This window comes from Centroberyx gerrardi, chromosome 23, assembly GCF_048128805.1.
Source record: "Centroberyx gerrardi isolate f3 chromosome 23, fCenGer3.hap1.cur.20231027, whole genome shotgun sequence".
NCBI classification, from domain to species: domain Eukaryota; kingdom Metazoa; phylum Chordata; class Actinopteri; order Beryciformes; family Berycidae; genus Centroberyx; species Centroberyx gerrardi.
In genome coordinates, this window is record NC_136019.1 from 23,075,504 (window position 1) to 23,102,315 (window position 26,812).

Here is a 26,812-nt window from a genome sequence, read left to right on the forward strand (position 1 = left end):
CACAACAACATTTCACAAAACAAATTAACATTTCACAAAACACAACATTTCACAAAACACAACATTTCACAAAACACATTTCACAAAACAAATTAACATTTCACAAAACACAACATTTCACAAAACACATTTCACAAAACAACATTTCACAAAACAAATTAACATTTCATAAAACAAATTAACATTTCACAAAACATAACATTTCACAAAACACATTTCACAAAACAACATTTCACAAAACAAATTAATATTTCACAAAACACAACAACATTTCACAAAACAAATTAACATTTCACAAAACACAACAACATTTCACAAAACACATTTCACAAAACAAATTAACATTTCACAAAACACAACAACATTTCACAAAACACATTTCACAAAACAACAACATTTCACAAAACAAATTAACGGCAAAAGAGAAAACATTTCAACATTTCACAGAAAACGGAAAAGGTAGGTCCTTTCTTTGTTGTTACTGATTGGATGCATTCGTTGTCACTCAAGGTAACAGGAAGTGGGACCAGAGCAATGGCTCTGAGAGATGCGTTCCGCTGGTTCAAATTACTGTAAGAGAAAATAACGCTTCCAGCATTTAGCCTTCAAAATAAAAGTGTGATATTTTAAACATGTATAAATACTGTTTTAAACCAATTACTTTGTATTTAATCATCAAATTCAATAAATGAACACCCATATTAATGTTTGATGTCAAAATAATAATGAAAAATGCTATAATATGTGCCATTTTTAACTATAAACGCTGCATATATTACACTTTCTGACATTTTTGACTAAATTGGACACTGTACAGTTTACCTTTTAGTGTAACTGCACAAGTTCTATGTCAGAACACTCCTGCAGATCTGAACTTTCACACACACTAACATTTAGGTCCAAATGGTTTAAGAAAAGTCGTGACAGGCCCTCAAAGTCAGCCATACTCTAACACTGTGACATTTGTAGAAAAAAGTATCTAAGACACACATTTGAAACACACACAATAGTCTCAAGTCTTTTTACAGTTTTTAATTTTACTGGTTTCAATGGCAGGTGTGACTGAAAAAAAGAAATGGGACAAATTAGATATAAATACATAAATAATAAATACACAGCTTGGACCTAAATGGTCCAACTTAGTCAGAAAATGTCACAGTTTTACAGTATGGCTGACTTTGAGGGCCTGTCATGACTTTTCTAAAACAGCTTGGACCTAAATGATAGTGTGTAGAGAAAGTACAGGTCTGTTAGAGTGTTTTGACATAGAACTTGTGCAGTTACAATGAAAGATAAACTGTACAGTGTCCAACTTAGTCAGAAAATGTCACAGTTTTACAATATGGCTGACTTTGAGGGCCTGTCATGACTTTTCTAAAACAGCTTGGACCTAAATGATAGTGTGTAGAGAAAGTACAGGTCTGTTAGAGTATTTTGACATAGAACTTGTGCAGTTACAATGAAAGATAAACTGTACAGTGTCCAACTTAGTCAGAAAATGTCACAGTTTTACAGTATGGCTGACTTTGAGGGCCTGTCATGACTTTTCTAAAACAGCTTGGACCTAAATGATAGTGTGTAGAGAAAGTACAGGTCTGTTAGAGTGTTTTGACATAGAACTTGTGCAGTTACAATGAAAGGTAAACTGTACAGTGTCCACTTTATTCTACAAATGTCACATTATTACAGTATGGCTGACATTGAGGGCCTGTCATGACTTTTCTTTAACAGCTTGGGCCTAAATGTTGGTGTGTAGTGAAAGTACACATCTGCAGGAGTGTTTTGACATAGAACTTGTGCAGTTACTCTAAACTGTACAGTGTCCAGTCAGAAATATCAAAAAGTGCATGCAGCATTTATAGTTAACAATGGCACATAATATGGCATTTTTCATTATTATTTTGACATCAAACATTAATATGGGTGTTCACTTATTGAATTTGATGATTAAATACAAAGTAATTGGTTTAAAACAGTATTTATACATGTTTAAAATCGCGCTTTTATTTTGAAGGCTAAACGCCGGAAGCGTTATTTTCTGTTAATTTAAACCAGCAGAACGCATCTCTCAGAGCCATTGCTCTGGTCCCACTTCCTGTTACCTTGAGTGACAACGAATACATCTAATCAGTAACAACAAAGAAAGGACCTACCTTTTCCGTTTTCTGTGAAATGTTGAAATGTTGAAATGTTTTCTCTTTTGCCGTTGTATTTTGTGAAATGTTGTTGTGTTTTGTGAAATGTTAATTTGTTTTGTGAAATGTTGTGTTTTGTGAAATGTTGTGTTTTGTGAAATGTTCATTTGTTTTGTGAAATGTTGTGTTTTGTGAAATGTTGTTGTGTTTTCTGAAATATTGTTGTGTTTTCTGAAATGTCGTTGTGTTTTGTGAAATGTTGTGGTGTTTTGACCCTCAGGGCCACCGTAGTTATGGGTTTTTGTCGGCTTGCCAGCCATGTCTTCTCACCTCACCGATAGACAAACGTATAACGAAACATAAACAAATAAAATAATAATATATTCTGTCAAAAAGTGCCTATTTAAAACTTTTTAAATTAAAAGTTCTGCGGAGCCTAGTCGCACACGTCTACTCCATAGCTTGCTCTCCCGCTTCCGTGTTTTAAAACGGCACCAAACACTACAATATCCATGATCCTTAGAGGCCGTTACTATGGTGATAGCACAATAAACTCGTAACGCCGATTTGGTAGGTGTGTCAAGCACATTGACATAGAACTGTAGAAATAGTATTCATGTTTTTCATGTTTCAGCAGCAGCGCCTAGACACACTGGTTCTAACCGCAGTTTAGCCTATCAAGTGAGACCATTTAAGCCTAAAATAAAATTATTTTGAAAATATTTTTAGCGTGGCATGTCATGATCTTACGTGTGTGTGTGTGTGTGTGCGTGTGGCACTGGAAAAGTACTATGAGTTAAAAGTGCAACAAAGTAATAAACAGTAATGCCTGTTTATTTAGTGTTGATTTTTCATTGAAAAAGATTTGAATAAAAGTTGTGAGGCTAAACATGAATTTGCATACTAAGATCTTAAAGTAATAATTTTTAATGAAATACTGCATCATGCAGTATTTCATTTTTAATGAAATATTGCATGATGCACTTTTATGGCTGGTAAAAAATATTTTTAGCTGGTAAATTTTCTCAGTTTACCTGCCATTGGCAGATGGGGCAAAAAGTAAATTTTGGACCCTGCATCCACATCTTCCGTTGCCCTATAAACTTTAACGTTAGGTAACGTTATTACCTGTGGTATTTAAGTGACATTAGTGGAATTATTTAACTGATAACCGTGTTGTAATGCTTCAGTGCAGTGAATTGAATTGAACACACGCGTCGTGGGTCTGTACAGCATCTGTACTTGTTTTTAAGTACACCCTAGCAACAACCTAGTACTTCCTAGCAACAACGTATTACACCCCAGCAGCCACCTAGTAACACACCCTAGCAACCTCTGTGTATCACCTAGACACTACTACGACTACAATTAGTGCTACAACTACTTCTGCTGTTGCCACTGGATCTAATACTACAATGATGCTACCACCACAATTACTGCTGCTACTGCTACTTCTGCTGTTACTTCTATTGCCACTACAACTACTGCTACAACCACTACTACAACAAATACCACTACTAATTCTGTTACTATTACTGCCACTACTACTCTTACTCCTCTATTACTCCTAGTACAACTACTAAAATTATTAATGCTGTTACTACTATTTTGTATTATTACCACTACTACTGCTATCTGTACAACTACTGCTACTACTATTGTTACTGCTACTAGTACTACTACTGCTGGTACTGTACTACTACTGTCACTGCTGCTACTACTGCTACTGCTTTTACAACTACTACTACTGCTACCACTATTTCTGATACACTTCTATCACCATCCTTTGCAAGTACAGATGCTATGGATCTCTGCCCAAATAATAAGAGACTGCTTATCAATGGAAATACGCAATACCTGCACTTCTCAATGTCACCTAGAACATCTTACATGAAAAAAAATTATTAGTCAGTACTTAGCATGTCAGGCCCCATTTGACTTATGTCCACGGGACTTGGATATGATTGTCTTATGAAGTAAGCCACACAACTTTGTCAAGTGGACTATTCACATGCATTGCATCGTATGTCTGCTATCTTGGAAATTGTTAAACACACCCAAAACAAACTCCTCCTACACCGTTGACCTGATGTGCACCAATAAAATGTTGATTCTGCTCCTTGATCTTTACAGCAGTACAAGGAGGCAAGTTCTCAAGGCAAGGGCAGCCCTACTCCTTATTAGCTACTAGATATTCATGTGTTGTTTGGTTTCATTGTTTTGTCTAATCAGAACCACAGTTTTCCCACACACGTTGTTGCTAAATTCGATACTTCCTGAATGCCATCCATCGGAAAGTATAGGCTGTGCTGTTAAGGTTTCAAGGATTTAACACCTCTGTCTCTTCCCCATTCTCTCTCCCCCCCCCCCCCCCCCACCCCCCCCCACCACCACCTAGCCTCTGTTTGCCTATCTGACTCAGGAGAAGTATGAAGAGAATGGCTGGAACGTCTACAAACCCATGGAGGAGTTCAGACGGCAGGTGAGCAGGAGGATGAAGCTGCTATGTTTTTAGATGAGTAGATTTCTCCCTCCCATGGAACCAATGGAAAAATTACTAAATTAACAAACACGGAATTCATGATAAGTTCAACCTATTTGGCTCTATGAAAACAAATGCAAAAGCCTAATACAGCTTATTGGTTAGTAGACAAAAAAATATGACCCCAATAAATGTCATCTTTGAAAGGCCATAATGCCAATTGGACCATCAAAGTCCGCCATATTGGATTTTTGGCTAATTTTCATTTTTTTTTAAACGGTGTTTCCGTAAGGCTTTTTCAGTATTAGGCATGGCCTAATAATAAATGGACATTCATCCACCCTTTTTCCAATCATCACCAAACTTGATAAGGTACTGAGCCATGCTTTCAAAAGTTTAATATTGGCCAGTAGGAGGCACCACAAAGGCCAATCTCATATTGTGATTGATGGACTTTCACGAAATGTGGTGCACATGCTTTAGAGCCAAGTATTCCTCAAAATGTGGAGTTAGTTTGGTTGTAAATGACACATGGGTGTGGCCTAGGTGCATTTGTTGTGACCTATCAAATAATGGCTTATAACTCAAGGTGTGTTTGCACAGTCACCATGAAACTTGGTGTACATATAGTGGTATTGGTATAAAGTTCATCTGTCATGAGGCATACATGTCATTTAGGGCTTGAACCCCAGAATCGGCACACTGTTGTATTGAGCATGAATCTCATTGGAAAACTGTAATGATACAAAGTGTCAGTACGTGCTGAGGTGTTACCAAATATATCCATACGAAATATGGAGTAGATATGCTGGACGTTCAATCAGTAGCTGATGATTGTCATTGGCTTCTCCAGGGCTTGCCTAATGACAAGTGGCGTATCACGTTCATCAATAAGAGCTATGAGTTGTGTGACACCTACCCCACTATGTTGGCTGTGCCCTTCAAAGCCACAGAGGAGGACCTCAGGAGAGTTGCCACCTTCAGGTCAAGAGGACGCATACCGGTGAGTGACCCTACACTCCTCAAGAGTATAAGATTAATTTAATATCAATCGATTAGTATGACCCAAAGAACAGACTGTCAGTTTTTGCTTAGTGGTCTTCATTGGTGGTCATGCTAAATCATCTTAAAATGGCAATAGCAAAAAAGACAGTATGTAGCACTAGTAGTTACTTGGTCTGGTGTGCTTGCCTTAGAAACAGTCCTTGTAATTGATTGATTATTGATCAGTTTTAGGTATCAGATCTAGGTAGGCTGTTTCTGTGTAAAGTCTTTCCATGTGATGCATGTGATAAAGGGCTATATAAATAATTGAACTTTGCAAGAAATACACTGTTGAAATCATACTATGTCTACTATGTCGCACTTCCTCCTTTGCTGATTATCATCGTTCTGTGAAAAGCTATCGGTATCCGAAATTCAGTTTTGACTCATCTGCCAAGGGCTGGTAAACTCAAATAATTTACCTGCCAAAAATAATTTTTACTGGCCAAAATAATTGATACACATTTTTTCTTAGAAATATGTCAAGTTAGCTTTTTTTTTTATTTTTTATGCTACTGCTTTGTGTAGAGCCAACAGGCAGCCAATCAGGAGTCTGTTTGATACTGAATCATTGTTTTGCTTTGATATGATTGGCTCATTTTAAGAGATCATATCCCGTGGTCACCAGGGACAAAGTTTGAGAACAGGCAAACACTGTATATAATCAAGGCATTCAAATGTTATTGTAGAAAAGTTACTGGCCAGTGTGGTTGTTGACCCTTATTGATTTATCGACTAAAGACAAATTTTACTGGCGTTTGATCCTTGGCGTACAGGCAGCCAAGTTGATTGGGATAAATTCAGGCAATTAAGAAACAGATGTACCAAATTAGTAAGAGATGTCAACTGTCAGTATTTCTTAGATTCCATTACCAATACATATGGTGATCCAGCAAAATTCTGGAAGGTAGTAAACTCCTCAATCAATCAATCACTAAAACTTTATTTATATAGGATTTCATGCAAGCAAATGGCTATTGAATTTTCTGACAGGCAGGTCCAAGACTGTGAGATTAGGCAATCTACTCTCCTCCACACTTGTCCTTAGTACGGGCATGCCGCAAGGCTGCTGTCTGAGCCCCCTTCTATACAGCCTATTTACTTATGACTGTACAGCCAAATACAACAGCAACACAATCATTAAGTTCGCAGATGACACCACTGTGATTGGTCTGATTAGCAATAATGATGAGGAGGCCTATAGGAGGGAAGTGGAAGCCTTATCCAAAGAAAGACCAAAGAAATTATTGTTGACTTTAGGAAGACCAATCACAAACACACTCCTATCGCCATCTATGGGTCACCTGTTGAAATTGTTGACAGCTACAGATTTCTTGGCACACACATCTCAAACACTCTCACATGGTCCTACAACAACACATACATCCACAAGAAAGCACAACAAAGATTGTACTTTCTGAGGCGTCTCAAAGGTTTTGGTGTCTCTACCAGAACTCTTCTGAGTTTTTATCGATGTGTCATTGAGAGTGTCCTCACCAGTTCCATCACAGTGTGGTTTGGCAACCTGACTGGCCGTGACCATAAACTCCTACAAAGGACCGTAAAAACAGCAGGACGAATAATTGGAACTCAACTACCTCAGCTTCAGAACACTTACACCACTCGCTGCATAAGGAAAGCCCACCACATCATCAAGGACTCAAACCACCCCGCTTGCAGTCTGTTTTCACTCCTACCGTCTATGAAACGGTATAGAAGCATTAAAGCACATACCTCCCGTCTCAGTAACAGCTTCTACCCCCGGGCAGTCAGGTTGCTGAATGGTTGAGTTGGAATGGTTAACTCGCACTTTATCCTGTATGCCATGAGTACACAGGATGCCCGATTGCATTTTTGCACATACTGCACTACTGAACATAACTCGTATTATATATTGTCATATTTATTGTGCCATTGTTATGTCTATACTACATGTACTGTGTGGGTGGTATCTGTAGGGTAGCTGTTGGATAGTCATGGCTACTGTCTAATGTCTACTAGGGGTGGGAAAAAAAATCGATTCACTTAAATATCACGATTTTTTTTTTTTTACGATTTTTAATCGTTTTTTTTATTCCTGAATCGATATAATTAAAATTCATTTGCTTCGTTTTAGTCTATGCTTATTAGATGAGGTGGAAAGAAGTTACCGCTTTTATCCAGCAGATGGCGAAATGTATTTGTGTTGAGGTAGAAGGGTCTAGACTTTGATGGTCAGCAGCTCCAGAACCGGGGAGCAGTGCGTATTTAAGACACAGACATCCGTAGCCCACGAAGAGTTAACCATAAAGTACACACCCCCTCCCCTCGACTTGCCTGAGTCCTTCGTTCTGTCTTGCCAATAGATGGAGAAACCCTCCGGCGTGACGGCACAGTCGGGCACGCTGGGCTCCAGCCAAGTCTCGGTGAACGCCAGAACGCAGCAGCTCCTAATGTCCCATTGGTGTTTAATCCGTGCATGCAGCTTGTCGAGTTTGTTGTCCAAGGACTGAACGTTAGCTAGCAGAATGCTGGGAAGAGGGGGTTTGTTGTTTCTCTGTTGGGTTTTGCACAGAGCCCCGGCGCGCTTCCCTCTCTTTGTTTTCCTCCGTCGGTGCGCAGGTAAACAAAAGACCCAGGGGAGTACGTGGTCCGCGATGTCAAAATTCGGCTTAAAGTCCGAACTGGCTGACAATCGTAACTCCAAAAGTGTTTGCCGATCATACTGAATGAGTGAAAGTACCATATGTGCAAAAAGAACCAGTAATACAAAGTAAATCCACATAAGTTTGCTGAGTTGACACAGAGCTCTCAGATGCATTCCATTTGGCCAAAATGCGTCCTCTCCTCCGTCCTCGCGGCCTCGTCTCCTCGCTGACTCGGCATCCAAAAATGAAGGGCGTTCCAATTGGTCAAAAAACTCATGAAGGATCCTTCATGTCTCCTCGTCAGTGCGGCTATCGCACGGCGCACTGGAAGTCTTTTGAGCACTAGCTTGATGAGCAGGAACAGCTAAATGTAGCAGTTTACTTCAAAAAGTATATATATTTTTTATTCATTCTATTGTACATTTTATGTACCACTTTTATATGCAGTATAGCAATGATGCTGCTGAAATAAATCTCAGAAAGACTGACTGACATGATGTGCATTGTTTTTGGAAATATGACTCATGATATACAGTCTCTAGAAGTGTATGATTCAACTTTTTCCCATGGTCTAGTGTTAAAAAAGCAAATGAAAATCGCAATAAATTGTAATATCGAATCGCAATACTTGTAGAATCGCAATGCTTAAGAATCACAATACATATCGAATCGGCACCCAAGTATTGTGATAGTATCGAATCGGGAGATAAGCATATCGTCCCAGCCCTAATGTCTACTGTGCCATTGCTATGTCTATGTGTTATTTTGTGAGGATGGTATCTGCTGGATAACTGAGTGTGCCGTAGCACAAGCATTTCATTGTATTTATTTACATATGACAATAAACTGAACTTGAACTTGAACTTGATGATGCTCCTGTACAGGAGGAGCAGGAGGGGGGGTGTGACTGAAAGTGCCCTGAGGTTCCAGATGGCGGAGAGCCTGTTGACAGCGTTTATGGATGTCGGTGGTATGTTGATCGAAGCTGAGTTTATTGTCCAGGGTGGTTCTAAGGTATTTGAAGCTCTACACCATCTCGACTGTTTCATTGTTGATGGAGATGAGGCAGTGGAGGGTGCTGGGTTTATTGCGGATGTTGCGGATGAGTTCCTTAGTCTTGGAGACATTGAGGTGTAGGTGGTTATCTGTACACCACTGAGTGAAGTGGGAGATTGAGTGCTGATAGGCTGTGACTGAGTTATTGTCCTTAAGGAGTGCAAGTATGGCTGTGTTATCTGAGTATTTGAAGTATTTTGTGATGGGGGAGGGGCTGAGACATTCATTGGTGTAAAGCAGGGGTATTCAACTAGGCTATTATCAATAAAGGATCCCATTACCTGGAAAATTATCTAATGTACTCTATTTTAAAACGGTTCCATTTGTCAAACAAATAACTAAACTGTATCTAAAATGCTCCCTGTCAAGTACTTTGTGTCAAAGATAACATAACTTAAAAATATAAATAGTGCTACAGTGCTACACTGTTCTGTTTGTTGCTTGCCTTTGTCCTGTCTACAAGGTACAGAAGAATAGAAATGAGGCCCCTTCTACAGAGAAATCTGCTTTTCTGACCCTCTGCCCTACTACATCTCTCTGTGCTGTCAGTTTCACCTGTATCTTTACATTGTTAAATTACTAGCCTTTAACATTGTTACATTATCTACTCTGATTTACTGCTTAGCAGCTCCTCTGATCCAGACTGTCCCTGCTCCTCCTCAGGACGAGTCCTTTTCCTTCTTTGAAAATATTTTTCAATATTAATCTGGATTGAGGGAGCAAACATTCAGAGTTAAAAAGTTAATATTAACATTATCAGTCCACTCAGTGGATACTGACTAGCACCTATTTACTGCTAATCTGCTCATCTCGGAAACCCAGCTGTATTCTGAATAACGTTAATAACTGTTAGTTCTTCTTTTCGGGAATTCAGCCGGCCGTCTTCTTGGCATGGAAAAGAAATATCCCTCATGCCCGCGTGTGTAATGGGAGGCGCACAGACGGGTCCGGAGAGAGAGAGACAGAGAGAGTCTCTCCCTAACATTGTCGTCTCGTTTTTATTAGTTGACAAAGGTGTCAATACATTTCGTCATAGTTTTTGTCATCATAAATTATTTTTTATATAGTTATTGTCTCATTTTCATCAATGAAAAAATGTTGTTGACGAAAACTGATGAAAACTAATCGTCAACGAAATTAACAGTGCATGGGTCCTAGTTTGGCATTTAGGAACAGTTAAAAGACCACTCCCAGAGGACCTGATGGATCTAGATGGTTTGTATCTTAGCAGCATTTCTGACATGTAAACAGGTGCCAGTCCATTTAGAGATTTTAAGACCAGTAAAAGACCCTTAAAATCAATGTGGTAACTAATAGGTAACCAGTACAGAGACTTAAGAACTGGGGTAATATGTGCCCTTCTCCCGGTCTTAGTTAACACTCTAGCAGCTGAGTTCTGTTGGTTTATTGCTGTTTTGGGAAGACTGGTTAGGAGACCATTACAGTAGTTGAGCCTGGTAACAAATGCGTGCATCAATCTTTGTGTTAGCCTGGGAGAGAAATAGTCGTACTCTAGTAATGTTCTTAAGATGATAATAGGAAGTCTTAACAACATTCCTAATGTGAGCCATAAAGTAAAATCTAAATCAAATATGACACCTAAGTTTTTTACCTGCTGACTAGGAGATAATGCTATGGGTTGGAGCTTAGTAGTCAGTTTCTCTTTTCCCCAATAACCAGTACTGTTTTATCCTGGTTCAGTTGTAAAACATTTTGACATCCATGCCTTGATATCTAAAATACAGTTAAAAAGAACATCCATGGGGCTTGTGCCGTCTGGAGAAACCGCAATGTACAGCTGAGTATCATCTGCATAGCTATGAACATTTATTCCATGTCTCTTGATGATCCTACCAGTGGGAGCATATACAAACTAAAAAGGGCCTAAAATTGAGCCTTTGGAACACCACAAGTAATGGCATAACTTTTTGATATATGCCCACCAATGGTCACTAGGAAATCTCTTCCAGAGAGGTAAGACCTGAACCAATTCAGAACTGTGCCAGTGAGACCAACATATCTATGGAGTCTGTCTAGGAGGATAGAGTGGTCAACGGTGTCAAACGCTACACTTAGATCGAGTAGTACAAGTATTGACAGTTTATTGGCATCCAGATTGCACCTGAAGCTTTATGGCACTTACTCTCGTTGTTCTCTCCTGACTAGATCCTTGCTTGTGTTGTATTAAAATCTCATATGTACGTCGCTTTGGATAAAAGCGTCTGCCAAATGAGAAATTGTAATTGTAAATTGTAAGTCATTTACAACTCTAAAGCCGTCTCTGTGCTATGATATGCACGAAAGCCAGAAGTTCAATCAAATTCAAATCATTCAATTGTTTAAAAACAATCTTTTCTAAAATCTTGCTTAGAAATGGTAGATTAGATACTGTTCTAAGTACTGACGAGTCAAGATTGCTTTTTTTTAAGGAGTGGTTTTACCATGACAGATTTAGGGTTAGGATTAGGTTTAGGGTTAGGGAAAACACCCAACCCCAAGGAGTAGTTCACCATAGTTCGCACTTTCTCTGATACACAATTAAAGACAGACTTGAAAAAGGAAGTAGGAATGGGATCAAGAGAGCAGGTCGAGGTCTTTGGCTGAGACACAACCCTGTTAAGCATCTCAGCATCCACTTTAGCAAAACACTCAAATGTGTCCATATAAGGTGTTATAGGAATTCTGTATGGTCGTTGTTTTCCTGACAGATACCAGACCTAATAGTAGCTATCTTGTCTCTGAAGTAAGCTGCAAATTCTTCACATATCAATGTGGAAGAAATATCTCTAGTACTCAAGGGTACAGGGTTGATCAGACGTTCAATTGAATTAAATAACACTCTTTGATTGTCACTGATTTAATTTAATTACTTGCCTGGCCATTCTAATTGCCTTATTGTATGAAAATATTTTCTCAGGAAAAATTTTGCGATAAATATTTAATTTTGTCTTTCTCCTTTTTCGTTCAGCCACTCGGCACTTTCTTTTTCCCACGGCATGCCATGCGGCCGGGGGCAGAAAGTGGAAATTTCAGGTCATTCACTCAGTCACTCACTCACTCACTCATGGACGGTTTGCACGGAGCCTGCATTTCGTCAGATGACCTCTAGAGGGCGTCTTTGACTGCGAGATGCAATGTTTCCCATACAGAGGAAAATTTTGTACATTTTAAAGTTAAATGCATTAATCTGGTGCACTTTGAGAGCAAAATTAAGAGGCTAGATCTATGAAGAATTTTGTGCTCTTGTAAACAATTCTGTGCTCTAGTAAACAATTTAATCATAATCACATTGTATAGATATGAATGGTGATGACACGGCAAAAAAGTCACACCCACAAAGCATGGCAAACGAGACGGAGTTTAACGCAGTTCACAAATGGTCAAAACACAAAATCGACTAGAGCATACATTTGAGCCATCAAAGAAATGAAGCCAAAGTGGTTACCTGTGTTGAACTGGTTTATTTTTTAGAAAATAAATACTGGATGAGGAGGGCACATCGTCTCATTTTTCCCTGTTCAACTTTGTAGTAGAAAAATTTAAGCTTTTAGCCAAAAAAAGACCTATTTCCAGTGTTTCCCCTGCTTCTCCGTCTCTCTCCTCTGCTCCTCTGCCACAGCGGACTGCATTCAAACAAAATCCGGCAATGCGGCACCTTCCCGCAGGGTTGTGTGGAGGTGTGGGTGTGTTTATTTGTGCTTTAGAATGTAACCGCTGTGAAACAATCAGAAAAGAACGTTTTATTCCTCTGATTCACCGGCTTTGTTCTCGCCAGCGCCGCTCTCTCTCTTCATTCACTCTCTAGCTCGCTTGACCACTGCTCTCTCTCGCTCGTGGAGCCGGGGAGGAGGGGCCAACTTTGAGTGGTTTGTTTACAAACAGTAACCGACAATTGCTGCATAGTATGCCTTTTACTTTAATTATCAATGATAACTTCTGCAGTAACGTTATCTGTTTGCTGTCGTACATTGCTAATGATAAATTGTGTTTGGACTAGTGGATAACCGCAGTGGATACACTTAACGTTAGTTAACTTTACTTACCTCAAACGATGTTGTGTCCTCAACAAAAGAAAAGGTGTCTCGAGTCGGATGCAGCCAGGAATGTTCCAGTGCGTATGTGTGTGTGAGCCATAGTGTGTGAGTGTGCGAGTTTATAGCAGCGGGGGAGGGGCTGACTGACTAGGAGTGAGAGATGCTTTGCTGAAGCAACGGCGCAAAACACAACGTTAGAGATCTTTTATGTTATTATGAGAAGTGTAAAAATATTTTCGGTTCATTATGAGACTGTGGCGGGCCGCCACAGTCTAGGTAATTAATGGGAAACACTGGTCAGTGTATAGAAATTGATCTAAATTGATCTCTAATGCGCCTGATGTGCGCATTACGTCATGTCTGTCATGTGGAGATGCCCAGACAGCAGACCAGCAGCATTGTATTCAATCCACGGAGTCTGCCGGTGTGAAAGCAAAAGTGAATCTTAACATTCCACAATTTGCTCCAAACTCGCCTGTGTAACACGTCTTGTGCTGCCCTACAAACTTGAACGGTATGTAATGTTATTACCTCGTGGTATTTAAGTAACGTTATGGAACCAGGTATGTCGCAGTGCTTCAGTGCATAGAGCTGAACACAGACAGAATCATTTCTTAATTTCTCCATGGGACTTTTTGTTTGTGGGTTACTGTCTTGAATTTAATCGGGGCACCTGCATTGATGCAGACCCTCAGTTTGGTATTAAACTGATCAAACATATCATTGCAGGATGAGGGTAGGATAGCAGCTGGAGATTTAACTACACATGACATAAAATTTGTCTTTGCAGGGAGGACCTTTGCAGCACAACGGTCCTCCCCCCCTACCTACCTACACTACCTAGACTCTGGGCTTGCTGTTCATCCAAATGACATAAGTGATGTATTTAACCAGCAGTTTGCTGCCACAGGTCATCTATTTTATACTGTTTACTGATCTGACTAGCCCATCTGTTCACTCTAGGCCTAGTAGTATTATTATTGTCTCCTTCTGAAACCGTCAATGTTACTTCCCATAACAGTGATGTATCCTTCTCCTTCTGTTTGTTTTCTTTTACTGAAGTATTTGATGTTCTATCAGCTATTGATGTAAAAAAAATGTGTTGGAAATCCTTTTTTCCTAAGGCTGTCTGCGCGCCAAATTGCCGAACCATTAACTCATATTTTCAATCTTCCTATTCAAACTGGTACAATTCAAAATCGGCTCATGTACTCCCACTTCATAAGGAAGTCGTAGTAACTTGAACGACTACCATACTATTTCCAAATTGTGCTGCCTAGCCAAAATACTGGAGTCCTTAACTCACAACTTCAAAACTTTCTCAGTAAGTTTTCCATTTTAAATGAAATGCAGTCTGATTTCAGAGCTGGCCACAGTACCATCTCTGCCTGCTCACTCGTTGTAAATGATATAGTATCATCTCTTGATAATAAGCAACACTATGCAGTTCTTTTTGTTGACCTGTTGTAAAGCCTGGTCCCAAAGTGGCACGAAGGGCCCTGGACCTCTCCACCAGAATACAGCGTGCCATGAAAAGGGCAGGGACTTCAGCAACCAGACAACAGCTGAAAAAGTTCATCTGGAAGGAGAGGAGGAGAGAGAAGAGACAAGAGCAGGCAGCACAACGCCGCCAGGAAATCACACAGCAGCATAAGACTCAGTGAATAACATTGTATAACCATATTAGGCTATACTTCCGCTTGCTTTACTAGGAAACAGGGCCGCTTAACGGGAGCCAATATGACAGGATGTGATAAGAGCATGTGGTTAGAACAGCTAAAAAAACTGCATATATACCCAGCCAGCTTGCAGCAGCTTACTAGGAAGGTCTTCTGAGGGCTGAGAGAGACAATTCAGAGGTATTAAACTGTACCTATCCTCTCAAAGGGAAACTGTCACTCACAAAAGCACAACCTAAGGTTGGAAAATCCAGTGTTTTCTAAATAAAGGAAGGGTGTTGTATTACGTGTTTTTTTTTAAATAAATTTGAGAAAGACAACTCTGAGACTCATCTGTCCCTTCTCCAGAATCAGGATCTGAAACAAGGTAGGCCTATTGACACTTTCACTAGTCTAACGTCTGCTCTCGCCAGGGAGACCTGTATAACTTGGTTGGTTACTTAAAGTAGAGGTAATAGGAGTAGGTCACGAATAAAGATTCTAGAAGAAACTACTAACCTTCTCCCTTGGGGGAAATCAGGGAATATCCCTTCCCGGCCTCATGACCTAAAGGGAAGGGACTCCCACCCATTCCAAACCAAGGGCCTTAGGGACGGGTGAGACTAGGAGGAGGTTATTGTAAGTGAGGCCTAGGCATAACAAGCCTCCACCACCAAGTGGATCTTTCAGGACACCCTAGGGCAGGGGTATTCAACTAAAATCCAAGGAGGTCCAGTCACTAAAATTTCTTGCCATCAAAGGTCCGAGTATCATAATGTTTAACTTGTGCTATGATTCGGAGGCCTATATGTAGTTGTTGTATGAATTTATATCAAAGAAAATAAACAGCGTTCAAGCACTCCTTTACAACTGCCCCGTCAGTAAATGGCTTTTTATGTTGCCCCAAAATCCATGCTACTTTCAGGGAACATTCGTTTGCGCATTGCTGGGCCGTAAATGAATGGGAGAGGATTTGGGTGGACCGGTCATACTGGGCTCTCAGTTCAGTTATTTTGCCTGCCCTCGCCTCAGACTGCTGTGGATAGGCTTGCTCAAAAGATCGGTGCTTTGTTTCATAGTGGTGTTTCGCATTGCCACTTTTTATTACTGCCACGGTTTAAGAACATATGAGACAGACTGGTTTAGAACTCGTTGCGGGGAGAATGAAGGCATATTGGTCTGTCCATTCATCCTTGAAAGCTTGATTTTCTGCATTTACTTTGGTCTCTCCACTGAGCGATTACCGTATGAGCTGAAATAGCTGTGCCTAGGGTCTATAGCTACGCCCGTGGAAAAAAATGCTCCGTCAATCTTATTAATTTTCATTAACTGATCAGAAATGGGTCACGTTCCGCACAGAACCGTCACTGGGTCCGGATCTTGCCTGGAGTCCGCCAGTTAGTGATGCCTGCCCTAGGGTGAAGTAAGAAACTACACTGTCAAAAGCATTTGATACAGTTGATCATGTGTGGTTATTAGATAGACTCTCCTCTATTGGGCTGGATCACAATGCCTGCAATTGGTTCAGGAATTACCTCTCCGACAGATCTCAGTGTGTCAAGGCTGGTATTATTAAATCAGATTCCCAAGGTATAACTAAAGTTGTTCCGCAAGGGTCAATACTTGGACCTGTATTGTTGTAAATTAATGCAATTTATGCAGATGACACAGTGCTGTATTGTAGTGCAGACTCTGTACAACAAGCCCTACAAAATTTACAGCTTGCATTCAATTCCTTACAGGCCATACTTATAGATCTCAGGTAGGTATTGAATGCAGGTAAAACTAAATATATGCTATTTTCCAAGACCAAGAAACTAGACATAGTAAATGTACAGCTGTATACTCTTGATGGCACATTGATTGAAAGAGTACCACATTATAAGTACCTTGGAATTTGGATTGATGATAAATTGTCTTTCAAAACTCACACTGATAGAAGACCAATTTGTGCTTTTTGTACAGAAACAAATCATGTTTTTCTTTAGATAGCAGAAAAAAGGCAACATTTCTCCCAATTTTAGACTATGGTGATGTAATTTATATGCCTGCTTCATCAACAACCTTAAAACTTACCATGCTGCCCTTCATTTCATTACTGGTGATAGATTTAGGACACATCATTGCACACTCTATCAAAAAGTGGGCTGGCCATCTCTTTCTTTGAGGCGAGAGCATCACTGTATATTATTTTAGTTTACAAGGCTCTTGCAAAAATTCCTTGTTACTTAACTTCTCTTTTAAATTACAAGTTAACAAATAACCAATGTTAATATCCCTTGTGCCATAATCCAAGGTGAGCATTCATATAGAGGCCCAATTCAGAGTTTAACAGAATGATACTGTATACTACCATACCAATGAGTACCATAGAAAACATCAGGCTACACCGTCATAAATCTGCAGCACCATAAGAAAGGCAGCAACATTCACCAGCTACCTACTCTAGCTTCAGGGTGAGTGAGTGTAGGCAAATCATTGGGGTTATCGGGTTATCGTTGAATTAGGCCCATGACACCTCAAGAAGGCTCAACAGTGTATTCCAGCGTTCCAGAACCCCCCCCACCGTTGCCCAGACTCAGCAGACCCAAGTCCACTACACTACCGTCGCTGCACCTTGTTATCAACACCATGGCCGTAGCCAGCTATGAGGTCACCGAGGTCCGGACCTCGGTAATTATTTCCTAAAACAAGACTAGGTCAAAACCTAGTATATGGCTGGACCGTGTATGAAACGCTAGAGGGCTTTTAATTTGAAACGACGGATACAGGAAGTGGCGACACGTTGCGACACCTGGCCGAGGTGAGTGTCTCTCCCCTATCTGTGCATCACCAGGCAGCCTACTGTGCATAAGTAAAAGGTTAAGTAAAAGATAAGTTATTGCTATGAAGCTTTCATTAACAACATTAACTAGAGCATCAGTGTTGATACAGTATGCAGCATTTCACTTATTTGAAGAGTGCAGGACTCAAGCAAGGCTAGCTGGCTTGAGGCTGATAGCTAACTAGTTAACATGTAAACACTAGTTAACAGCAAAGAGAGAGGCCAGGCTGAGAGTTGGTTTTCTCAAATGAAATTCTGTAATTAATATTTTTTACATTGATCAAATTATTTGGCTTAAGAAGTGCCTGTCCTTTCACATTTTCAAATGCACAGATTTAAAAACGACTCTTACAACTATAGAAATTAAAAGCATGGAAAATAAAAAACTAAAAACCCTCTAAGTACTTAGATTATTTAAAATGTTATACGCCTATAGCCTATATAGCAGACCCTGGATGTGTTTTTTTTCTTCTATTTTTTTGTTTTATTTGTTATCATTGTATTACTCTTGCTATATTTTCATAATAATTACATGCATTAATTCAAACCCTTCATTTGAAATTATCTTCAAGCAACATAATGTGATGTAATCAATAAGGTCTAATCAACCTCCCTGATCCCTCCTCCCACAAAAGATAAGTCAGACAGAACAGTGAGAGACAGACCAGTAAGAGAAGAAGAATGCCAAAAAGATTACGGTAGAATACGCTAGATTTATTTGTTAAAAAAAAACCTAAACCAGAAGAAACCAGAGAAAAATGTGACCATGAGGACAGAGAGGAGAACATAGAGCAGGACAGACAGAAGAACAGAGAGGAGGAGAACAGAGAGGAAGAGAACAGAGAGGAGGAGCACAGAGAGGAGCAGGACAGACAGAAGAACAGGATTTTGCTCGTCCAGAAATGCAGTAAAGCTCCATTAAAAGAAAAAATTCTGGACCTCACTAATTTCTAAACCCTGGCTACGGCCCTGAACAACACTACTTTACATCACACGCTACCATCTGTCCGCATATCCACATTGTATCTACTTAGGCAAAGCTAAGTCTGACTGGCCCTGCTGGCTTTGTCTGGCAGCTTCTCATTGAATGCGTCCAGCCACCCTCAATTTTTATGTAAGTCACACTATTAATCAGAGGCCCCATTTGTTCGGGCTTTAAGTATGGTTGCTACCATCTTAATCTGCAAACAAATTCTAGCACAAGGCTACCTCAATATCCTACTAGACACTTAGGCCCTGTTTATGCAGGCTCTAAATCATATTACCAAACAAATTCTGACTCATTATATGCACTCATGCTGCCAAGCTAATGCTAACACAAACATGCTAGCAATATGATGCTAGCACCTGGCTAACCCAAGAATGCTACCAAGCTAGTACTAACACAAGGTTAACCCAAACATGCTACCAAGCCAATGCTAACACAAGGCCTACACAAGCATTCTACCAAGCTATTGCTAACACAAGACTAACTCAAGCATGCCACCAAGCTAATGCTAGCACAGGGCTAGCTCAGGTAAGCTATCTACCTAGGCTACTCTGTGCCCCAATTAGCATGTTTCCTCCTCATCCACAGCCACTCACTGGTACCCATGGCTGCTTCTGACATAGTCTTAACTGCCTGCCTTAAACTCTGTCCAGTGCTAACATTGATCTGCTTACACATCCTCTGCAACCTACCTCAACAGGCTTCAATCGTACATTCCAACCTTGCTGGTCCACCTCAGCTGCCAAATCAGAATAATTGAGCATCTTCCTTCCATAAGCTTCATCTACTGCATCTTCCTATGGCAGTGTGAGTTCCACAAAATACACAATCCAATGCAACTCTGACCACAGCACCAAGACGGGTCTTAAATTTGAGCTGACTATCTCTCTCGGGATCAGAAGCTGTTAACCTAAATCACTGCGGGTGCATTCCATTTGGCCAAAATGCGTCCTCTCCTCCGTCCTCGCGGCCTCGTCTCCTCGCTGACTTGGCATCCAAAAATGAGCCGCCATCATTAAGGACGTTCCAATTGGTTAAAAGACGCATAAAGGATCCTTCATGTCTCCTCGGGTGCGTTGTCTTGTGTCTCCTCCTCCGTCCTCGCGACCTCGTCTCCTCGTTGACCTGGCATCCAAAAATGAGCCGCCATCATTAAGGACGTTCCAATTGGTTAAAAGACGCATGAAGGATCCTTCATGTCTCCTCGCCTCCGTCTTCCAAGAAGGCGTGGTCGGAGGATACACAGGTGTATCCTCAATGCGGAAATAATGAGTGAAGTCAATTAACCATTGGCACGTGCGGTTATAAGCCCGCCTCCATACCATCAGAAAACGTGCTGACATTGGCAGAAAAAAATCCACAGGTGTAAGTAGCCCCAACTTGTTATATATTCTCCAAACAGAAATAGCATAGGTTTTAAATGTTAGCCGAACATTTGTTAATTAAGGGTTACGTTAAATGTTCCTATACTGACAGATCTGTTGTAGTTGTAGGATGTCAAACTTTTCCCAAATGGGCATAAGTAAATGAGCTTAAGGCTTGAATGTGATTATAGGGACACAGGAGGAGACGCGCCAGCTGATCCTCCAGCGCATAGAGAGGGTGAGTGGGGGGCAAGTAACGTGAATGTTATATGGAGTTATTTTATAGGATTTCATTTGTGACATTCCATGATCTAATAAGCCTGAATGAAATCCGTTCATTAGGACATGGACATAGCCTATAAATGGACACATGCGACTCTTTTACCATGCGCGTCTCTTTCTGTTAGGACCTCAAGTCACCAGCGATGGGCACTGGGACTGAGGATGGGGAGCAAACGGCTGCGACCTGGCCCTGGTTCTCGGCGGGTGGCCATCGGCGCTCCCTCCCGCTTTAATAGACTCGTGTGGAGGACCAGTAGCCGGAGTCAGCCGCTGTGCACTCCCCATCCCACCCCAATCCCAGTCCCTCTGGTGAGCAACCGGGGCCATCAGATGCTGCTGCCCTTCCATGTGTGACCTCCGCGGCTTCCTCGGGTCCCCCAGCAGCCAAGAGGCAAAGAGGAGAGGGAGCACTGCTGGGATTTCTCCGGGAAGAGGCGGCCAAGGACGCATGGGCTGAGCAGCAGACGGAGCGATTTTTAACTATATTAGAGAGAATGGCAGACAAGATGTGACACCCCCCCCCCCCCCTTTTTTAAATTTATTTAAAAAAATAAAAATGCAAATTTCTCTGCCTTTTAGGCAACCTCTGTTTCCATTCTCACCATATTCATAACCTTGGTAATGACTGTTGCCATGAAAGGACATATTTTCATCATAAAGGCCGGTACGTTTGTCTTTTGCTGGAATCATTTCTGTGTCTTCTCTGGATCACCAGTTGGTTTGCTGTGTTTGTTTGCTGTGTCTCTCATTCTGTATTCATCATTCTTGTGAATTGTGTTTGTGTGTGTTGCCATGGAATTTCTCTTTGGGAGAATAAATTCTTCTAAACCTCATTAACAGCATTTCATTGTTTAAATCGCACATTATGCTTTTACAGCTAGATCTGTGGTTATTTGGGAATTTATTTATTTATTTAGGAATAAAAAGAAAGCACTTTGGTTTATTGCCAGTGAGGTGTCAAACAGCCCACATGATCATTGTCTAATCCAGGTTGCATAAAGGATAAAAGTTGGACAATAACGCACAGATACACATCAGCTCAAGACATTTCTTTACTAGCCCAATAATAATCTCATTTGTATAGCACCTTTCTTATCAGTGCTACAAAGTGCTTCACAAAATGACAATGTAGCATACAGCAGACAGAAAAAAACAAAAAACAGAATATAAACAGAAATCAGGAAACAGGACACTTTTTAGGCGTTAGGAATTTCTTTTAAGTGTTCTACCTTCATGAGGTAGACAAGGCTCATTAGAGGTTGGCATAATTTAGATGAATTAAATATTAATCTGACTTTTGCTAAACGCTTTTATGTGGATAAAACATGAGCCTTACAATAATTTAGACAGCTGTCATCCTGCGTGGGAGGAGCCGCAATGCAAAGCTTCAAATGTCAGTTCAATATGGCGCGTCAGGACGTTCCAATTGATAAGCCCGGTTCACCCGCCTCCTCGCATCTTCTCCTCGTTTCCTCCGTGACCTTTGACCGAGGAGTCGAGGAAGAGACACGAGGCGAGGAGACAAGGAGAAATCTTTACCAAATGGAATGCACCCTACCATTTGCCAATTTCGCCCTGCCCCTAGCCCCGCCTCTAGCTGCCCTATGACCTACCTGCCTAAAATGGCTTCCCTGCTGATCTTTTTCCCCTTTCTGACAAACTTAATCTTAGTACCCTCTTGCTTACCAGGCAATTAATTTATTTCTAGTCACTTACTCTCAATTGCTGCTGCTAGGCACCTAAGCATTTGACCTAAGCACCTGATAGCATATGCCAAAGTTTAGCTATGCCTGAACACAATGGGCAGGCAGGATCCTTACCTACCTATTGGCTAAGATTTTGGGAAGAGGGTAACACATAAGTAGCACCTATGATGAATTTTATGCGGTTTGCCTCCATCCTCCATAGCTCTCTCCAGCTGAGTTTCTTCCGCTGTATACTCTCCCACTTCATCACTGAGACACTGCCTTGGCACACCTTGTTGACTCCTCCTGTTGATGTATTTGATCTACAACCATCTTTCTCTTCTCTGATGAAGTTGCCTTACTCCATAACGGTTGCCCTATCCCCAGGCCTAAGCCCCCTTGCCCTTGTTGCACCTGCCCTACAATATCCCTATGTCTTAGAGCTGACTGCGTCTGTTGCACTGCCTCTCTTGGGTTCCATTTCTGCCCTGCTAACACAGGAGGTGCTGCACTCCTGACTATTGGATCCTTAGATTCTATCAGTGTCAACTCCAATCTTAGTTTTGCACATTTAAACTCCTCTGCTAGGCTAGATATAGGTAGTTCCAGAATTCCTTTTCCATACAAAGCTACACTACTAAGACAGCATGGAACTCCTAGCCATTTCCTGACGTATGAACTGACCAGCCTCTTCAACTTCTCTACCATTGACAGTAGTATCTCATATGCTGTCAGGGGCCACATTAGCCAAGGCAATAGGCCAAATTGCACACACCACGATTTTTCACCACGACGGCTTGACTGGTAACCTTGATGTCATGTCCCGAATACCTCCAACTAGCTGCTGCCGTATTTCCTGAACCTGCTCCCTATCACTCAGATTTGTATCATACCACCTTCTTAGGCTTTTGGCAGGCTTCTCTAGAACTGTTGGTATAGCTTCCTCATCTATGTTAAACCTTTTGCCTGCTAGCTTCCCCTTAAGAATGGATATGCTCCTTGACTTACTCAGTTTAACCTTCATCCTAGCCCAATTAAGGTTATCATTCAATTTATTCAGCAGCCTTTTTGTACAAGGAGCTGTAGTCGTTACTGTAGTCATATCATCCATACATGCCCTAATGGGTGGGAGGCGCAGCCCTCCCTGCCGCCTTTCCCCCCCTACTACCCACTTTGATGCCCTAATAATTACCTCCATCGCCATAGTGAATGCTAACAGGGAAATGGTGCACCCTGCCATAATTCCTGTCTCAAGATGTTGCCAGGCTGTAGTAAACTCTGGTGTTGTGAAACACATCTGAATATCTTGAAAGTATGCTCTCACTAGATTCTTAATGCTAAGGTCTAAAAATACCACATGAAGATCTCTCTTCTCTCGCTTAGCTGACTGAATTTGGTGCCAAATCATGCTTGTGTGCACTAAGCGTGCAAAAAGATTTCCGGCTTTTTGCACGCTTTTGTCAATTAACCTCGAAGCCGGACTGACTCGGCTCTATTAATTATTCCCATTCTACTTCCTATTTCCCTGCTGCGAGCTCACTGTCTCTTCATATCCCAACCTACATTAGTGATAGGCGCAGGTGGCCCCCCACTGCTCGGACACGCAATTTATCTAATCTCACACACATACCTGTTCTCTCTCAAGCCTCTGTCACTAACCTGAATCCCTGTAGCCCTAAATTCCTTTAGATTCCATTAGATCTCTCAACTTAGCTTTTTTAATCAATTATCTTATTAAAGAACATAGTTTTAATCTATTTGCGCTTTGTGAAACCTGGCTTAAATCAGAAGACTTCTTATCATTAAATAATGCTGCCCCACCAAATTACACCTACCACCACATTGCCCATACCTCGTCCACAGGTGGCGGTGTTGAACTCATCTTTGACTCCAACATCCATCTATGCCCAAAAGATGTTTCTGGATTCACATCATTTGAGCTTCTGGTTATGTATTCCTCAACTCCATCAAATGGCTGCAGTGATTCAGGTACCCCACTATTCTTTGTCATTACACTGTACCGCCCACCTGGCCCCTATACTTTCCGAGTTTTTATCAGACATAGTGACACAAACTGATAATATATTAATTATTGGTGATTTTAATATTCATGTAAACAATCCATCTGACCCACTTAACAAGCTTACCTCGCTTGTTGATACATTTGATTTTATTCAATCTGTTCTGGAGCCCACCCACAACAAGGGCAATACCATTGACTTAGTTCTCACTTGTGGGCTTATTATTATCTCTGACCTATCAGTCTCGTCATGCTCACCTTCTCTGACCAACCATTCCCTCATACAATTTGTGGAACTAAATGTCCCCACTCCTGTGCGTGGTGACACCTACAGCAGCTGTCATATCAACACCTCTACCATCACTGCTCTTGCTGAGCAGTTGCCTATCAATCTCTCCTCCCTTTCTGATCACCTAGGTTCTTTGGACAGTTTCAAAAGATGCTCCCGGACTAAATCAATACCCTGGTTTTCTGATACTACCCATGCCCTTAAACATGTATACCGCAGGTTGAACACAAATGGCGAACCACAAAGCTTGCAATACACCATGTAGCCTGGAATAATAGCTTGAAAATTTATAAAACTGCACTCTACTCAGCCAAAAAAGCCTATTTTTCACATCTGATAAATATCAATAATTCTAACCCCAGGATTCTTTGGACACTGTAGCTCAACTTACCAATAAACTGATAATGTCTTAGACTAGAAACACAATCATGAGTAACGTTAACGACATTAGAAACACAATCATAACTACCACTCATAACTCTTCTCTTGTCCATAATATAGGTCATCATTCCACACCCACAAATCTCAATTACTCTGTCCGGCAATTTAGTTTAATCTCGCTGGAGACCCTTACCTCTGTCATTTATGCATCCAAACCCACCACTTGCCTTCTTGATCCGCTACCCACTAAACTTCTTAAAGAGTTATTCCCACTCTTGGGAAAATATGTCCTGGAAATCATCGAGTCACTTGCGACTGGCTCTGTTCCATCCACCTTCAAGACAGCAGTCATTAAACCACTGCTTAAGAAACAGAATCTCAACCCTGCAATCCTCAGTAACTACAGGCCGATCTCCAATCTTCCCTTTATCTCGAAGAGAGTTGTAGCTGGTCAACATAAGACGTATCTATCTAGTTAACAGTCTTTTTGACCTATTTCAATCTGGCTTCCGTCAATTCCACTCTACAGAAACTGCACTTGCTAGGGTAACAAATGATTTTTTGGTTGCTATTGACTCTGACCTTTCATCTATGCTCCTTCTGCTTGATCTCAATGCCGCCTTCGACACTGTTGATCACATCGTGCTTCTAGACTGTCTACAGAATTTCACTGGTATTCATGGTCCAGCACTGTCATGGTTTCATTCATATTTGTCTGATAGAACTCATTATGTCCTCCACAAAAATAATGTCAGCTCCCTCCACTGTTAAATCTGGTGTGCCTCAAGGTTCAGTACTTGGTCCTCTACTTTTCTGTATCTATATGTTACCACTTGGCGATATCGTCCGTAAATATGGTGCTCAATTTCAATGCTACACTGATGACACTCAGTTATACTTACCCTTACAATCTGGCAACCGTTCCCACTTATCTACTCTCAAGGCCTGCCTATCTGACATTAAAAGCTGGATGTCCTCTAATTTTTTACTGTTGAACTCTGAAAAAACTGAACTGTTAATCATTGGACCAGTCAAACATAGACCTGGTTTTGGATTTTATCCTAGAGCTTGATGACTTCACTATCAACCAAAGCCCAACTGTCAGAAATCTTGGTGTTTTATTTGATCCCATACTGTCATTTGAACCCCACATTAAGTCCATCACCAAGACTGCATTTCACCACCTCTGTAATATAGCTGGAATTGGACCATCCTCTCCACTGCTGATGCCAACACCCTGATTCATGCATTTGTTTCGTCTAGACTAGATTACTGCAATTTTCTCCTCTCCGGTCTCCCTCTTTCAGCCACTAAACCCCTTCAACTTGCCCTGAATACTGCTGCCAAAATTGTTACCAGAACCAGAAAATTTTATCATATTAGGATATATTAACATTTTAGGATACTTAGGATCCCTCCTGCTCTACGCCATGATCTAGGAATATACTGCTTTTTCCATGCTAGCTTCATTAATTTCAATAGTTATCTCAATACATCTGGTGCACTTTTGTATACTCGGTAAGGGACACAATTAGGCCCTGGGGCTGATGAAGCCCTTGCATGCCTTACCACCTTTTCCACCTCGCTCCTCTTTGGCGGGCTGTCATCTATTTGAAACTCTATTGCCCCAATGGGTGGGATATCTGGGAGAGGCCCTAGCTCTCCACCCCTCTCCCTATCTGTATGCACCTTTTCTATGTGGTCTTCTAGCTCCTGTCGTGTTACTTTCAAGCTGCCACTCTTGCCTTTACTAAATAGCTTCTTAACAAATTTGTATGGATCTTTATAAAATGCAATCCTAGCTTGTTCTTTCTTTCTTCTGTTTTTCCTAAGATTTTCTGCTGTCCTTAGTGCTGCTAACCGATTCCCTAGTGCTGTCTGAAGGACATTGATGCCCTCTTTCTTGCTATCGCTAGCCTTCCTCCATTGCCTCCTAAGCTGCC

The 26,812-nt window shown here is 41.0% G+C and overlaps 1 protein-coding gene across 2 annotated transcripts in view; it reads left to right on the top strand.

The window, feature by feature from the left end:
• Nucleotides 1-26,812, top strand: part of mtm1 (myotubularin 1) — a 171,275-nt gene that overhangs the window by 85,915 nt on the left and 58,548 nt on the right. For both annotated transcript variants that reach the window (XM_078291627.1, XM_078291628.1), the window contains exons 7-8: nucleotides 4,534-4,617; nucleotides 5,471-5,620. In XM_078291627.1, coding sequence (XP_078147753.1) covers nucleotides 4,534-4,617; nucleotides 5,471-5,620 — 234 coding nt within the window. The remainder of the gene's footprint in view (nucleotides 1-4,533; nucleotides 4,618-5,470; nucleotides 5,621-26,812) is intronic.